General features: G+C 48.5%; 1 protein-coding gene across 16 annotated transcripts in view; it reads left to right on the top strand.

The window, feature by feature from the left end:
* The window catches only part of LOC119397558 (paired box protein Pax-5), a 364,233-nt gene that overhangs the window by 237,595 nt on the left and 108,106 nt on the right, over nucleotides 1–18,532 (top strand). For 9 of the 16 annotated variants that reach the window (XM_049416377.1, XM_049416341.1, XM_049416336.1 and 6 more), the window contains one exon: nucleotides 13,113–13,178. The exons of the other annotated variants lie outside the window; for them this stretch is intronic. In XM_049416377.1, the coding sequence (XP_049272334.1) occupies nucleotides 13,113–13,178 (66 nt within the window). The remainder of the gene's footprint in view (nucleotides 1–13,112; nucleotides 13,179–18,532) is intronic. 16 annotated transcript variants of the gene reach the window in all.

Below are 18,532 nucleotides of genomic sequence, written 5' to 3' on the forward strand. Positions count from 1 at the left end.
GTACCTCGTAATAATATTGTGGTTTTTGGCACGTAAAACCCAACAAATTATTATTAATTAAACGCAGTGAAGACGCAATTAGCACCATAAAGAAAAACAAAACCGAAATACTCCAGTTATAAGCCCCCGCGCAAGCAAGTAAGCATGCGCGCACTCACTCACTCACTCACTCACTCACTCACTCACTCACTCACTCACACACACACACACACACACACACACACACACACACACACACACACACACACACACACACACACACACACACACACACACACACACACACACACACACACACACACACACACACGCGTGTTTTTTATTAGCGCGTATACGTGGTATTGTGGGCCGCATTTCTGAGGATAATGTCGGCAGACTGCTGCCGCATTTGTGCGGAGGAGGCGTTCGCGGGAGATGCGCGGTGGCGGCTGTGCCTCGAGGGAGCGCGCCCCCGCCCCATTCGCTTGTAGGGCGATGGAAAGGAGGGAGCGCAAGCCACCAGCCGCGGGTCGGTCCGTTGATTGAGCGCATTTCCATGATAATCGGCCGACATTACCCGGGCCGGGCGACATCGTGTCCTCTGATTTATATGCTCCTCGTCGAAAGAGCACCCTTCGCCCCGCCGAGTCGGGGTCCGCTCCGAGGCGCCGTGGAGAGCAGCGCGAGACTGCGTTCGTAGATTGCGCGGCACTCCCACGTGAGACCTTCGGGTCCCGAAACCACGGCTCCGAGAGGATGACGCCCAATTCAAAGGCGAACAAAGATTCACGTCATGGGAGGAGGGAGAAATGGAAACGCGCAGGATCACTATGAACCGTTGGCGCGTTAACGTTGCTTCTGATCATAATTTTGGGCTGAGCACCTGTATACAACAGAGTGTAGTGTTGCTGAAGACCATTCGAGGTTTCTAGAAAGAAACAAGTCAGTGCCTCGGGATAAAAATTAATACTGTGTTATTAAGCTCACAATGTTCTTTTCAGCTGTTTTGTGCGAGATTAAGCTGCGGACGCTAACCCTGTAAATGAAGTTACGATGGCCACTGTTTTGGTCACAAATGCTCGCTATAGTAACGCGTACAAAACGTACAGAAAAGAAAGCTGCTCACCCTTTGTTTAACTAAGAAGGAGCGCGGGCAGTCAAGCAAAACCACAAATGACTGAGCTTTGTTGACTTTACTGCTAGAACGACTCTCCGAGCAGCCATCTCAGGTGGTACGCAACTACCCGTTTTTTTACAGCGAAAGCTGTTATGAGATCATTTCACCGGCTGTTTTTGGCGCCGTAGTTGTCCGCCGCCGCCGCCGCCGGTGTCCGTAACCAGTATCGCTCGAAATAAGAAAAAAAAAAGAGGTTCGAACCTGGGCCCTCTGCGTGGGAGCCCAGTATTCTACCTCTGAGCCATGCCGGTGCTTGAAACTGCTTTGCAAAAAGGTCCTATACAGGCTTCATGTCGGGAAGGAACCACATTAGCATATGCAATATAGCGTGATAGAAGAGTAAAATAAGCACCAAGCGTCGCACAACGCTAATTCTGTAACCAGGCGTCACACAATGCGAATTGCGCAACGAGTAGGTTGTTGAATGCTTCCAACCCATTACAAAGGACTCTGCCATAATTCTTCATCGTCATCAGGCACAGCATCAACAAAGTGCGCATAATGCCTTACATGCGTATAGCAGGTACCAACGCTCTCCGTAGAATGACGAAAAATGGCACAGTGCCTGCTGCCCTACTTCTCAAAAATTACAATGATTTATAGCGTAGTGGGTTCCTCGCAAGTGCACTTGTATTGGTTGCCAAGGAAGCTCATAAGCGCATGATCTACTTCCTAGGAGTCTCAGTAAAATTACAATGATTTATAGCGTAGTGGGTTCCTCGCAAGTGTACTTGTATTGGTTGCCAAGGAAGCCCGTAAGCGCATGATCCATTTCCTTGGGGTCTCAGTAAAGTTCTTCGCCCCCCCCCCCCGTCTCTCTCCCACGTCAACCTATGTTATACAGCATGACGGGAGAGGGAAATAACGACCGGGCGTCACCCACTGCAAATTACATAACTGGTGGGCCGTTTAAAGATTCCAACCCATTACAAAGGGGTGAGCCATAATTCTTCATCGTCATCAGTCGTCGCGTCAACAAAGTGCACACAATGCCTTACAGACGTGTAGCTGGTGCCTCGCTTCTCCGCAGAATGACGAATAATGGCTTAGTAGGTGCTTCCCAACTTCACAAAAATTGTGATTTATGGCGTAGTGGGTACCTTTCTAGTGTACTTGTATTGTAGCCCCAAGAGAGCTTAACGGGCTCTAGAAACGCCGCTCTTCCAGCTTTCGCTGTGACTGTGCTGCGGTTTCAGCGCAGGCCTGGCGTTTTTTCCCTTGCCTTTTGCGATTTACAAAGGCTTAATTATTCGACTTCAATATAAAGTACATGCTCGTTCGACTTGTCTTTCTCTTGAGCGCTTCTGACGGTGCATGAAAGGGTTGCACTTTTGTTTGCATTGCTAGTCAGGACATTGTCGTAGGAGACACGCAGATTACCCATGGTTGGGCGTACCAAGAAAAGAAAAATGCCCTACAGATACTATGAAGATACTACAGAAGCGAGCGTACGTAGATCGACCGAATGATGAACCAGAAAGGACAAGCTCTATGCCCAACAGCAGATTGCAACAGCGGCCAAAGCAAGGATGTGTGTAGCCGACATGCTTCGCAAGCGAGGTCGAACGGCGCATCACGGGCTTCGCAATTCAACAGCCACGGCAACCTGATATTCAATGCAGAGAAAAAAAAAAAAAAAGGAGCGCCGCGCACAGTGTGTTAGACCGCCACACCGCATGGTCAGGATCGAAGAACGCAGTGAGAGAGAATGTTGTGTGCCACGTGCCAGCTTTTCTTAAGCTGTATTGTACGTTTGTGGAAACCTCTTTCGAGAAGTAAAACCTCAGTCACGTGATATACGGCACGTCAGTCGCACCATGAAAACGCCGATGCGCAATCGCGGCTCTCAGTATTCCCACTCCCTTTCCCTGGCACTCCCTTGGCCCTTCGGTCCACACTGAAGTCAGGGGGAGAAACGGCGTAGGAGCCTCATTCATTGTCGGCTCGGGAAGGGCTCATTTGCAAGAGAATGGCCAGGCGGGTCTCTACCTGTCAGGCACAGTACCGAAGGCGGGCTCTGACTCCGAGGCCCGTTGCGACCGCGACGGCTCACTTGGCGCGGACCCGCGGGTACAGCTTACAGCACGCTGAAACACCGGCGTTGCCTCACTCATGCGCTCACGCAGGCGCGATTACTAAATATTCATAGAAGTAGAGTCCCACTCCCCCATGCACTAACGTGCAGTGGCGGCGCTGTGTCCCTTCACGCATACTATGAAAAAAAAAGAAAGAAAAAAAAAAAGAAACGAAGTCTCTCGTCTAAATATCTCCTCACGCGCGGAATGGCTGCACTCTCTTGAAAAGCAAACACCAATCTCGACACCAGTGTAGCTCAAGAGCTACAGTATGATATAGATCCACGATGCAAGCCGCATGATTTCTGTTCATTCCTGACCTGGAAATGTGTACTGGTGTTATTCAACGAAACTACAGAGCATGCATACGCCACCACATTTGTATGTCCGCAATAATGCGAATGACAGCATATTGCTTTATCGGGCCTATAGCAAAGTGTGGACGCAGTAAAATAAAACAAAAGTAGTTGCGGAATAGGAATTAATTTCCGGCGATTTCTAAATTTTATTTATTTTTCTTTATTTTAGTGTCTACCAACAAGTGAAGCGCCTTGGCGCCAGGTCGCTAGTGCATACAATTATTATTATCTGATTTGCATACACAAGCATACAAGGAATCAAAGGGAACAGGGAGGGAGCAGGCTGACAACTGCTACAGGGGCATGTACGAAGCCTGTCTACTCTTTCGGCAGGAGCAAAAAAATAGAGCAATTGAAGATACGAATAAAGAAAGAGTAGACATGCAGGAAATAAACAAATGACGGATACACGAGCAAAATAAAGTAGGGAACACAGAAAACTGTGGATAAATAGGTGGCCAAATCATTTTTGTGCTGAGAAGTCAACAGGGCTCGATGAGCTTAGCTGGTCGCGTAGAGCAGCACACCCTGTCGAAAACAGGCACTCTTCAAGGGTCGCACACTTTAGTTCAGTCAATCTATATCCCTTGATTAGTGATGCACGCTGCGTAACGAATGCAGGATGCTCTAATATAAGTTGTTAAAGGGCCTCACAGGAGCCACAAGACGTACACGACGCACTGTCCACACGTTCTCGTCGGTATACATGCGGTTGCGCACCAACACAGAGCCGACTCTTAACTTCAGTAAGAGGGCTCTATCACGACGGCCGCGACCTCGAACGTGCAAACATAAGTACATATACGCACAGGACATCCTTTCCACAATAGAGCATCCATGTTAAAGTAAATGTACAAAGCAAAGTTCTTGACAATTGAATTTAACAAAACGAAAGTACCTATTAAGGCTATTCGCACCAATCATTTCGTGCGCCAACTTTATTCATACACTGATTCATCGGACACTGATCCATGTCCGATGAACTGGCATTGTACGCCTGCTAGCCGTGTCATGGAGCAAGTTAAAGACAAATTTGGATGAAACACTTCGAAACACCTGCTGGTCCTCAGTGACAGTACCCGAAACGTCAACGATGCCAGTATGGCTCATGATAATCAATCGACCCGTGCACTAATCGCAAGAACTTCATATTGTGTGCTAGCCTCCAGTCATGTAAAGAAAGCATGTTGCAGTCGACTAACAAGTTTGAGTAATCGTAGTATCGGCATCGGCGAATCGTTGGCCTTCCTTGTTGCGTCGAAATTCTAACTTCCCCTCTTATTACAAATACCGATGTCCACAAAATGGAAAACAGTAGTTAAAAAAAAAGCAGAAAACAGAAAGCAGTTTACCATCTAGTCAACTGGGTTCGTGGCTTCACGCACTGGCGAACTAAAACACAGCACTTAGTACTTGCCCCCGCCGGGCTTTTCTCGAGCCGTATAAATTCGGTAACACAGGCGTGCCTTCGCCCTGGGGAATAGGCAGCAAAGAGACATGCAGGGCCTTCGCGCCGCGTGGATCGCGGGCCTCCCGGCGTATCGCAACGAGTGGGCCGCACGTTTTCGCGTGGACGTGCGCGCTGCCGCGGTGCCAGGGTTCATCTTGCGGAACGCGCAGAACCTGGTCCGTCTATCGGAAATCCCGGGGCCTCGTCGTTCCGCAGTCGCGCACCCGCAGCGACGGCCAGCCGGCGGCGCGTGAAGAGAGCAGGCGGGCGCCGCTGGCGGGACTTCGATTGGCGTCCAAGGTGCGTGTCGAGCCCCGCGCGATCGGCGGCGCCCCGCTGCCAACGTGACGGTGCGTGACCCGCGGCCCAAGGTGCTAGAGACAGCCAGCGGTGCAGTGAGCCGACGAGGCCACGCGAAGGTAGTCTTCCAGAGCCTGACTCCGAACGCGCGGCCGCCCATGATGGCCCCTGGCTTCGGCGCGCGAGCTGGCGCTTTGCTGGCTGCGCGGCAGTCGACCGCCGACCAGCGAACACACCGCGTCGGTCTGGCCCTGCTCGAGAGAAAAAACGCATTCGGAGTCGCTACTTCGGGTGAAAGGGCGATGCGTTTCAACCTGCGGAGCCGCGGAATTCCTCGGGAAGCATATCCTCCTGGACCGACGTCACCGCAATGCGGCAGGTTCGCCCGGCAACTGACGTGGCACGAGCGCTTCAACGGGAAGAACGTCATCTATGAAGAGGCTTACTTCGTCGGTAGGGTCAATGATCCCTTCCGACCAAGGTGAAAAGGGCAAGCCGACCAAAGGATTCTGGATTCACTCAAGACTCGTCGAAAGTGAACTGCCAGTGTTCCAGCTGTTGACGACTACTTGTAACGATTGACATCCATAGTGTAAAGGTCCCTAATAACCATCTTTGTTTTTGCACCAGAAACATATAATGACCTGTGTTCTCAAAGAAAGAAGTGGTCCAGTGAGAGGAATCCAGGATTTCACATGCACAAAATCGGATGTTCCGTCTATTTCAATGAGCCATACAGCGAACCTGTGGTGCCAGCAGCTCTACAGTGCCATTAGCGACAGTAGGAAGAGATCACCGTGTGCACTTACTAGAAAGAAATTAGCCGCAAGAAGAATTATTGTGTGCAGCTGCTCCTTGGCGTTCCTTTCATGTAAAGGAATCAGGACGTCTGTTTGTATCTGTGCAAGCATAACCGTTTTAAGGACGTACGTTTGCCTCTGGATTACAGTGATCACGGTTGGTGCAGTCGACGTTGTGAAGGACCGGGAGTGTTATGCGCCCAGTTTGTCAAAGAAAATCGTCAGTGGCTATGGCTCAATACGTAGAAGAGGTCATCGAACTCTTTCTTGGGGTGCAGTGGATACGATTATACATGGTGAGATTTGGGCTTTCTTCAATGCGAAGTTAACGGGAACAGTGCGAATGTAATTTTTTTCTTCCACTACAACAGCAAAAGAAAATTCGCACGTGTTTTTCTTGAATATAATACGATAAGGAAGGATACATAGCTTAACACTGTCATGTATCCTTCCTTACCACATAGAAACTCCCAAGTTTTGCCAGCGGATATGAGAATCTCATGAAAGTCCTGGAACTTGGGGCTCTTATCACTGATATCCCACGGATGACGTTTCTTTTTCAGCAATAAGTGTCTGCTGTCCTCTTGCTCGTGAAGATAGAGAAATAGAATAAATAGCGCCTCCGAGTCAGCCGATACCTTCCTTCTCTTTCACGTTCAGGAATATAAACGACAACGACGTTCACGTGAGTAAGAGTATGTGCACTGTCTATGTGTTAGCGTGCTTTGCTTTTCTGCACACTGTGCGAAACCTTTAATTGGACCTTTAGCGAGGAAACTTCCCCGACATCTAGAGTGAAGATGGAAGTTACCTTGCGAGTGATGAGTATAGGTAAAATAGCAAACTGAAGCTTACAATTAAGATCTTCTTAAGACGCTTTTGATTGCTACAAATTGACCGCGGAGTATAGTCTGCTTTCCAGGCCATTGCGCACCACGACGGCGTGATCGCTGATATTTCGGCGCGTGGACGGGAAGTGTCGGGTGACCCGAAGGCGTCTCTAAAAGCACAACAGAGGTCCCAGCGCGGTGCAGTAACCTGCGGTGGCCCACCCAGCCGAGGCCTCCTCCGCCTTTACGCGGAGACGAGCATTCCCGGCAGCATGGGGAAACGGGACAGAAAAAGAGAGGAACCGAGGATAGCGGCAAAAGAGACCACGCGGGGTGCGAAGCGCGCGGTGCCTTCAAACCCTCGTCCGCGACGTGCGCAAGAACAGAAGTGCGCTTGAGACGGCCTCGGAGAGCGCGCGCGCTGACGCGGCTTGCACAAGCAGCGGCCAGCGCGCGAGCTGTGCGGGAATCAAAAACAGCGTCGCGCGATGGTCATAAATCAAGCGGCCGCCGCCTCAGCAGCAGCAAGAGCAGGAGCAGCCGGAGCGCGGCCGGTGCTCGGGCACGGAAAGATGGACGCCGCGCGGCAGCGGGGCAACCGGGCGCAGCCACTGCCTAAATATACGCAGCGTGCGCGACCACGAGAGACGCCAAAAGGTGCTGCCGCGGGCGCCCCTCTCGAAGTCTGCTGGAGAGCACGCGGGGCGGTTCTTTATCGGGCTCAATTTCGGGGTCCAGGGCGGCCGACGGCTGTTCAGATTCATCACGCATGTTCCGCTGGCAGCGCTGGCGGCTCAATTTGTCGCCTGCTCGGTCGCTGGTGGCAGCCGCCTTCTCGCCCCGCCGGCTCTCCTCTCCCGAGCGAGCGCATCCTGGACGTCATCGCCGTCTCCTCCAGCCTCTCGCACTTATCAAACCCTTAAAGGCTTCAATGAATGGGCGACAGATGCCCGGGACGCGAACCTGAGGTTTCGCATCGCGGGCTCTTAACACGGGAACGATTAAGAGAGAAGCGAATCCTCATAAAAACTGGTTGACTAGCTGTCACAGCTTCACTGGACGCTTTCTGGAATTCCTGGGCGTCACAGCGGTAGGGCAGCCATAATATATTTATGCGAACGTTTACAAAAAAAAAAAAATCCTCTTTCAATTCAACTGAGATGTAACATTCTTCGCATTGCTTCGACAGGGTCAACGTTTGGGCGTGCATAACGACGTTGTCCTCTCATTTAAGTAACTTTTACATAGCACTGTATATACAGAATGAAGAAAGCAGGCTACGGCATGACGGCTTCCTTCTATCTGTCTGCTGTCTCGTTTGCTCTTGCAATCAAAGACGAGATATCTCCACCTTTACTGGTACTCAATACTTCGTTGCATTTCAACAAAACATGATGTTTTTTTTTTAATGTGAGAAAGAAACCAGCTGTCCACAATTACCTGGCGTGCATAATCGTAACAACTTATTATTTTGAAAGTTTCTGAGAGTCGAAGAACAAAGTATAAGAACGTAGTAATTCAGACAACACTCGGACTCACGCACTCATTCATCTGCTCGAACTGTTTATCTGGACAGGAGTGAATGATGGCGCATAACCGAGGCGGGATACAACGGTTCTCATGAGCGAAAAGCGTTGTGAAAATATTCCCCGGACCGTTTAGTTAAAGAACATGATATAGGTTCATTCGTGCTAAGTGTATCTGAAATGCATTAGAAGAGGCTGATTTTTCCCCGACGACCCTTCACGTACGCGCATATGCGTCCGAGGCACGCTATGCAATGTCTTCCGCGCCGAACCTGACCATGCGGTGGTGTAGAACCGCGCCCTCTCCTTAAGCGCTCTTGGAGGTCCGCAGGTGTCGTGTCGGGGTCGCCACGGGTGTCGCGGCTGTCGAAATGTGTCGCAGCGTCTAGCACTGCAGCCGCGAGATTGCGCGGGCCTTGTGAAAGAGTGAAGGATCGCCGTTTAATTACCGCACGCACGCAGCTCGTCCATCAAGGCTCGCCCTCTAGGCAACATGCGAAACGAGAGAAAAAGAAAAAGGAACAGCAGCAAGAGCGTTTGCTTTTCGCCTCGCATCACCCGCGTGAACAAAGGAGTCTCCCGCGAGTCTGTCGCCGCAATTTTAGCCATGCGCATTCGGGGAACGGGGTTAACAACCATGCACGGCGCGCCGCGCTCCTGCGCGCACTAAGGCAACGTTGCTGCGATCCTCGCGTGCGCGGAGAAACAAAAAACAACAGTGTAACACGTGTTTTTTTCTTAAACACAGGTAGTCCCGCTCGTCACAGGTGGCCTCCGGTGCCAGTTTCGTTTCGAAGGCAATCTGCGTGATACTCCGCTGGCGGAGGATTTAGGTGCTGCATGGGGTTACACGAGGTGGGAGGGAAGGAAGACGAGGTTCGCATCTCATTGTTGTTTCGTTACTTATTAGGAATGAAAAAAAGAAATAGGATAGACAACGACAATATAGGAACTGTCCATGCCATACGGTGGGCGTCTAAACTATACCGCAGCCAAGAAAAAGTGAAATAGGCGTAAAGAAGATAGATATAAAGAAAACGAGAGCATTCATTAAAAAGCAAAGAAAGCGACATTTCAAGGCAGCGTATCGTGAGGCAGCGAGTGCACCTCAGCGAGGCTTCTTGGAGGACCCTGCATGGTATAAGGGATCAATATCGACTGCACAGCACGCACCGTCGTAGTTATTAAAAAAGCGTCTCATTCGTAATTTCGTAGAGAATGCACCGTTAGCAAGCACAGCTTTACCGATAGTATATATGTGGCTAATCTTACCGAATTTTCCGTCATGTGCGCTGTTTTCAGCAGCGCGAGTGTCGACGTCACCGCAGTCGCCACGATTAATGGCAGCGAAGGAAGGGTTGTCCTTCCCCAGCACTCCACCATCGTGTAAATCTTGAGACGCGACAATGCTCCCGCGCTAGCGTGTTCGTGTCAATGAAATGTGATGGTTGCCGCTCGGCGATGTACTCCAACTACTGGCTGTACACCATCGTGTATAGTCAACAGTGTCTCATTCGCGCGTCTGGTTAAAACCTATAGTGGTTACTTACTTCTGATGTCCACTCTATTTGCAGCATTTCGTGAAAGACGTACAAATACACCCTTTTGTCGCTACACATACGCGCATTTTAGTTAACCTCCTATATATAGGCTGTTGGGACAATGCCGCGCCATACCGAACCTGAGATCTTAAATCTGAATGGAGGAGGTACGGTAAAGCGACGCAAGTCATGATTCTGACGTCACGCGCGGTAATCCAGCAAAAACCCATCGACGTACTACCGCTACCTCGGACTCATAATAAACTAACGCTTTGTGCGTGGGGCCTTAATTCAACGAGGATGAAGACTCGAGGAAACTAGTTCGGCTGAAACCATTCAGGTGCGCATATACGTTGAAATGGCCATACCATGAAATACCGAGTGTTTTACCGACAACCATGTGATGCGAGACGGCAGTTTGCAAATCTCGATTTGGTCAGACCCAAAACACGCGGACACGAAGATATCGTTTGTGCTAGATGACCGTCTCAGTTTCATTTAAACGAGTCCGCGATTTCTTTTTCTTTTTTTTTTTGAAAAAGAAAGAAAACATAACCACTCACTCTGCGCGCTTACTCATATGACAGTCGATTCCACTGAGCGACAGTCTCTACACAAAAAAAAAATAATAATTTCGATACAGTTTCATCTTCCATGGCCTGGTATTCACTAATTTTTCACTTGTTATCAGTCCGTCAAGATATATAATTTGGTGGTTTTCTGTAACTTTCGCTATCACTTTCAGTTCTCTTATTAAATGGTATAAAAGCTTTAACTGCAATATTGTTTCGGTGAGATTATAGTGATTCCCAATTCAACTCTTCTCTTCATTTCAGTGCAACTGCATTTCCTTCCGTACTTACCCAAGATGGACTTGGTTGCTCTGTTTTAATTGTTTTCTAGATTGCTGATCAGGCATATTTGAGACGGGTTTCAAACAGTAGAAGCGTATTTCAGGATTGTTCTAATACATGTGAGGTACGCCGTGCTTCTAAGGTCGGAATGAGCACATTTTATATTTATTTGAATGTAATTTAATGCTACTACAGATTTGGTAACTACATGGGCCACATATGCATTTCAAGACCAGTCGGCCGACAGCAGCACACCCAAAAATGTATTCTAGAATTGTCTATCTACAATCTGCATACTATCCGTATTCAGATTCATTTTTCGCTTCGAACACTATTTACAGAGACGTTTTCGGCCTGTAATTCAAGGAAATCGTGTTAATTCTTTTTCTAAACGCATAATATAGCCATCCGCGAACAGCCGCATACTATAGCTGATGCTCAAGTTAATGTCATTAACATTGACGTAGCCAGGGGAGGGGGAGTGAAATTCATCTCCCCCTCCGAAGAAATTTTAAAATTTCGTGTAATTTTGTATATATACACGCACACGTACAAACACACGCACGAACATACATAAAGGGTGGTTGAGCCCTCCCGAAAAAAAAAGAAAAAATCCTGGCTACGCCCTTTGTCATTAATATCAACGCGAAATCAAAGATGCTCGCGGACAGATCCTTTCGTGACGCCTGACGAGATCTGCAGATAACCTGAATTGGTACCATTCGGAACAACGCGTTGACGGCGTTTTGACAAATAGTACTCGATTGAGCTAAAATCTCACCCTTTCTAGAAAATGGTGAGCAAATCTGGATGTTCTCACGTCACATACTTATAGCGGCAAATGAAAATTTTTCCTTGTTTTTTTTTTTTTCAGCCCAAGAAGTTCTGTAATGACTCAAAGAGCGGAAAAGTCCCCCCTCCCCACCCTGCACACACACACACTATATAGAAAGGCTACAGAATGTCACTTACGTGTCTTTTTGTACTGTATAGTGCATCGCGTTGTACAGAGTTAACATGTCTCACCTATATACGGAAGACAAACAAGAAATATGCTGTCATATAAACAGTCAACGCGAAACATCTCTTCTGTGCAGCGTAGCGGTCTTTGACACTCGTTTGACGTCAAGCTTGCCGCAACGATCGACTTCAATGGCAGTGTGCATGAGAGTGGTTCAGCTTCATGGCTGTCACGCAGTTTGAAAGCGCTGAGCTGTCGCAGCTCCAGGGGAACCCCGAACGCTTTTTGCTTTTTTCGCAAGCAATAAATTCCGACGAGCAACACGTACGTGAGCCTAAACACTGTAGGGCCTTTCAGATGCAGTCAGCACGGAGCTCTTTCGCATCCGGGAAGCGAGTCTGCAGTTTCGTTTACTTCACACAACGAAAATAGCTACTTTAAAACAATAAAATTTAAAAAAAAAAAGAGACGAACGTGCAAAGCAACAGATGCGGGTCAACGCTGTTATTATTATGACTGGTTACAGCATCAATGGGTTATAAAAATAAATAAGTATGTTTTATTAACCTATATGTCTCCAGAGGTGGCTTATTTATTCAGAAGAAAGAATACTGTTCCATTGACACAATTTTTAGCGGTATTTTGCATAATGTAGACAATCACAGCGTAATCTGCTAACGCGATCACTTCAGATGTAGGTGACGTTACTGAATTAATACGAGTAATTATCCAAGCAATTCAAACGTATTAGGAAAAGCCTAATTTTCTATATCTTGGAGCGTTTTACGAATTCGCAATATCGATCATTTCATGAAATCACGGAGCAGATTTTCGAAGGCACATATTTGAAGGCACACAGTGTATACACTGGCCATGGCTTCTCGAAATAGCACATGTGTATACGTCGCATTTAACGAATCCAGTGGGAGAGATTCAATCGTGGGAGGAGGCCGAGGTCTTCATCGCTCAATGACCGGTGGCTATTTTGTATGCAACGGGATCACGAATTCGCAGAGCTTTTATGCTTCAAGATCTTCAGCTTTGTTTTGGTTTTCATCGCCAAATAGCGTTGTATGTATACACGCACTATCGCGTAGCGGGGTGTTTCTGTTATTTTGTGCTTTTGCCAGTCGCGTTGACTATGTCATTATACTTGTGTTTATCGCGTGCTTAGTGCTTAGCTGCATTCTGTTACGTATATATTTCTAGCTATTTTATTTTGGAACGCGGGCAGGTGTACTAATGGAGGCTTGTTCGCAGGTTATATGGACCACCCCCGAAACTCCATCAACGTTCACGCCGATTCCATGCAGGGCGATGACACTGGTGAGATACCAGTGAAACACTGGGTTTCATTATCCGAACAAACATGGCGCATGCGTGAACGGAGTGTTGGGCACGGGCTTCGGCTGTACTAACCTGCGAACAGGCGCCGCTCTATTCTTACACTCTCTCTTCTATACTCTGTTGTATTATACATGCTTACCGCCTCTCTTTCTGTCCACTGAAATCAACTGTAAATGGGAAGAAAAAGAAATCTAACATCCTTCGCCGTCTTGTATATAGGTGAAGGGCGTACTTCTGTGGAACTTTCCATCTTTGCCTGCTCTCTTGACGTTCATGCGTTTGCTGCCGACGGGCTTTCAATATGCAAGTGAGTGCTCGTTCACACAGCCGTCAAACCACCCGTCGCGTCACCGTCACGTCAAAAAAACGTACAGCAGACGCGACGTAGTAGTGTACGAACGACGACGGCGGTTGCAGCGTCGACAGCAGCACGTTTTTGTGCAGTGTTGACCGACTGATGCACCAAAATAGGAATGTCCACGCAGCTCAAACGGTTCGCTGGCGCTCTCCCGACTCCGCTGGGCTCTCCTCCTCGCACCACAAACACACACACAAAAAAAACAACCACTTGTCCCCCCCGTTTATGGCCCATTCAGTCAGGCGCGCGTTCAGTGTTGCAAGGCCACGGACCTGGGGGCCGTATGCTAGACGCGTGGCTCTTCTCAGAACTCGGAACTCCAACGTAACTTCTGATTGGTCCGTTTTCTAGGGGCGGGGCTCCGTCCCCTGTGCCGGCGACGGAAACGTAGAGCACTGCTCTACGTCCGCCGTCAACCGGTTTTTCCGGAGAAAACGTCTCGGAATCCTCTCCCCTGACGGAATCGGTGCCGTGACGGTGACGTGACGGAGAGTTTGACGGCTGTGTGAACGAGCCCTGACACGGCGGCAGCAACGATTTATTCACGTTGTCTGCCGCTGAGAACATCTTGCAATGCGCATATATCTTCCTCGTTTTGTTCCAGACTGCTCTTCTGTTACCGCTGCGTCTGTGACTACGCGTACAAGTGTAGAAAAGGAAACTGCATAGCAGAACTAATAATAATTCGTGGGGTCTAACGTACCAAAACCACGGTATGAGGTACGCCGTAGTGGAGGGCTCCGGAAATTGCGACCACCTGAGGTTCTTTAGCGTGCACCTAAATCTAAGTACACGGACCTCGAGCAATGCGGCCGCCGCGGCCGGGATTCAATCCCGCGACCTTCGTGTCAGCAGTCGAACACCATAACCACTAGGCACATAGAAGAACGTTTCACGGTATACATGTGAAGACCGGGCCACACTGGATTACGTGGGGCAAGCTATAGCAACCAGCCACCTATAGAATGCGGGGAAGCATTCTTGAAAGCTTGAATACAGCAAAACGACTGCGTATGCGTCAAACGGTACGTAAGATAGTACACACGAAGTTGAGCTTTACGCTGACGACACGTGCTTCAGAGGTATTGCAGGTTACCTTATTAGAACCACGACTAAGGGTTGTTATAGTGCAAATAATAAAGGTTAACGTCAACGCGTGACTTTCACACCATAACAGGTAGTCTCGCGTGATTTTCTTTAACGGTGAATGTACAGTCCCGCGATGAACGCGAATCTCACCAACCCATGCACTGCACGGGCCGAGCGCGGGTCATAGTTGCGGAACGCTCATAAAAACTGCAGAGCACGGCGAGTTTAGAGGTGTGTATAGACAGGCGCGTATATGGGCGAGTCGCGACCCAACGGGAAGCGCGCGACGACAGTTCCCACGGTGAACGTTAACGCTGATTTACAGCCCCTGAAAGCGAGGAACAATCTGCGCCTTTTTACGGCGTGTAAACGAACGGCGATGTGCTGGATATGGAAGAGCCGATGGCGGCGCGCTTAAAGTTATAAGCACGAGCGGTGTGTGCTGCTAGCCTCCGCGCCTGGCTGACTTCGATTGTAAATCTGGTCGACACACGTGGCTCTAAATCAATTCCTGTATGAGCTGAGCCGCGGAATGCACCTTTGTCTGTATACAGCTGTAAACTTCTGCGGAAGTATATCAGGAAGTCCAGCGTGATTTCCCGTCCCTATCGCCCCCTTCCTTTATCGTATATATGCCTTGCTATCACCTCCAGAGGCCCCGTAGTGCGGGCAGCCGTTTCGATCGTTAATGTTCACGATAGTGGAACGAAGCACCTCCGGCAGTCTGAACTCTGCCCGTAAACACTTTTACTTTTAATTGCCTCTTACGAAGATGCCCATACAGTGAAACTCGTGAAGGAGGAGCCGCAGAAGGCTTCCGCCATCCATATAGTTACAGCGACACGACATATGTAGATCACTATATAGCGCTCCAAGTTTTATGAGTTGTACCGAATGCTCGTAATACGAGCGTTTTTCAAGCATATATAGATTAAAGCTATATCTTACAAATTTGCGCTGCAAGCTTTACTACGGCTATAGCTACACACACAAATATATATATATATATATATATATATATATATATATATATATATATATATATATATATATATAGAGAGAGAGAGAGAGAGAGAGAGAGAGAGAGAGAGAGAGACAGAGAAATGTGCGAGCTGAACTAAAATGGGAAGGGAAAGAGAAGTAGCAGAAGTAGAAGCCATACAGAACACGTCTTCGTGCATGTCACGCTGGGCAGTCTATAGATAAGTGTGTGCTACAGTACAATTTTCTTTTTTCTTTCCTCCTCATCGTGTATGCCCTTACCCCAGGCACGTAGGCAAGGGGGGGGGGGGGGGCGGGGGGCCCGGGCCCCCCCCGAAATTCGTCCGGCCTTCTATATTCCCGGGCAACTTTTGTTTTATTTTTGCCATGAAAATACTTTCTTTCGAACAATTAGGCCTTGGGCCCCCCCCCCCCCCCCCCGAAAAAAAATCCTGGCTACGTGCCTGCCTTACCCCATCCGTCTGGGCAGCCAACCCCACAAATAAGCTGGTAAACCTCTTTGCTCTCCATCAATTGTTTTCTCTTGCTTGGTTAATGAATACTCAGTGAAGGGCGACTTAAACCTGATGAAATTATGAGCAAAACAGAAATCCATGCAGCTTTTTTTTTTTTATTACTTCGCTGCCGGGTTGATAACACACATACCGAATATTTTTTTTCCTGGCTTCGCGTCGCTTTATTTCCTACATACATACTCAATCTGTAAGGGTCGACTCGGCAATGACAGGCGCTAGAGCAGCTCTGTGTGAGCGAGTGAGGAAAGACAGAAGCCCCGGAGTGATCTGTTGCGACAGGCGTTTTCTTATCTGCGGGCTCATTTCCGCCCGCTCGAAACAGAATGCGCACGCTCTCGTACATACGTATGCACCCTCATACCCGGCGTCATCTCGCACAAGGAAGAGCTGAACGACCATCCGTCCGCTTCTATACATTGCCTAACTCAACTGGTCGAGAAGGCATATGAGCGCGCGTTTCCTTCTGCAGCCTCGATCCTTGCGCGTGACACCTCCCCGCCGACCTACACACGAAACTAAGCAAAACGTGAGTCGCGTCACAAGCCTGCTCGAAGATCGCACTATGGCCCTTTCCCAGGAGTGCGCTTCACTCCTTCACTTACATTTCTGTCATTTCAACTAAAGTAGCTCCCTCCTTTCGCTTACAAACATACATATATATATATATATATATATATATATATATATATATATATATATATATATATATATATATATATATATATATATATATATATATATATATATATATATATATATATATATATATATAGTCAAGTAGATCCTCCGTGAGAAGTCACAACGTTGTTTATTTCGACGTTTCAGCCAGAGTCTGGCCAGAGAAGGCCAGACTCTGGCTGAAACGTCGAAATAAACAACGTTGTGACTTCTCACGGAGGATCTACTTGACTACTTGCAACGCTACGGCCACTCCACCACGATGCCTGCCTATATATATACACTCACAATAATTTTTGGAACAGTATTGGGGTGCGTGAGGGGAAGCCAAGGGTTCCTAAAATCCTTGCTGGCAGTAGCTTCATCTCTCCCGTCTATAGCGTTATCGTTGCTACGCGACCTCCTGGCTGCGAACGCAGTGTATGAGTTGAGACGCATTGTTATTAATGGGCCGATTGGAATAAAGAACACTCTCATCAGACCAACACTCTGCAATTTGTTTCACAATTTATGGATTATTTTCCGGTTCAATCAATCAGTGTAGCTGGTTAGCAACGATGACGCTGACCGAATTTGGCATAGATGTTGTCAAAGGCAGCTTGAGGCAGAGAGAGAGAGAGAGAAGACTAGGCTTTGAGGAGGTTAATGCATAGGTTGTTACCGGTTGGTTACCCTACAATTGAGATAGGGAAAAGACAGATGGGGAAAAGCAAATGTGTAGTAAAGAGGCAGGTTTCTATAGGCAGACAGTATATATGGGCGTGAGCGAGTTGCAGCCATTGATACGTGAATGAGGATCCATGAAAACTAAATTCTCCTTTTGAAATGCCGCTTTTAACCGCAATATAACGTGACTGGTTAATGAGGAAGCTGATGTTCAGCCTCCCGCACTCAACAGATGACCGCAACACACTGCATTCCCCGAATGATTAAAATAAAATATCTTCCCCTTTTTATCCCGCTCTTTAAACGGGCATCGCGTAGTCGAGCAACTGACCTCGACAGTACCGGTTGCATACTATAAGGGCATATTCTTGCACCTTGCGATTGTGATTTGCTTCTGCTTAAAAATATAAAAACGAACACTCTGTAGTTTCAGTCCGTATTTTACTGTCGCAACGGTATTCGCGAGGTTTTCACTAAGCCTTTATGAGTGCGCGTAAAATTTTTGGGGGGAGCTATAGGGCGAGCACAGAGCTGCAGACACGGGGTCGCTTTCTTTTTTCTTTCTTTATTTTTTCGCTTACACCCATTTCCCCTTCGGAGCCACGCAAGCAAGTAAAATGTGCAATCGGCGTCGCGTTGGGCGCGCGCTTCGGAGCCAGCCCTTGATTCCGACCGCACTGTCCCGCCTCTCAGCGAAATCATCAGCGTGCAGCCTCGTGTCACGGCGCCTTCCCGCTCTGTCCGCGGGGGACCCGCCACCTAAGAATCGTCAAGATGAATTATCAGCGCGACGTAGTCGGGCAGCACTTGTTTAATGACATTTTAACGTCCTCTCTCGTCGTCGTGGAGCGCGAGGGGGGATACAACGCAAGTCGAGCGGTCCCTCGCGATGATGTCTCGAGTCGTTGCCGGGATGCGACCGGGAGCAGAGATACGTTCCGGACGACATCGCCGCTTGCCATCTCGGAGCAATCGTGGAAGACTATCTTGAGAAGCGCGGGCATCGGCGACGCGCGCTCGCTAGA

Source organism: Rhipicephalus sanguineus, chromosome 1 (genome assembly GCF_013339695.2).
Source record: "Rhipicephalus sanguineus isolate Rsan-2018 chromosome 1, BIME_Rsan_1.4, whole genome shotgun sequence".
Taxonomy (NCBI): Eukaryota; Metazoa; Arthropoda; class Arachnida; order Ixodida; family Ixodidae; genus Rhipicephalus; species Rhipicephalus sanguineus.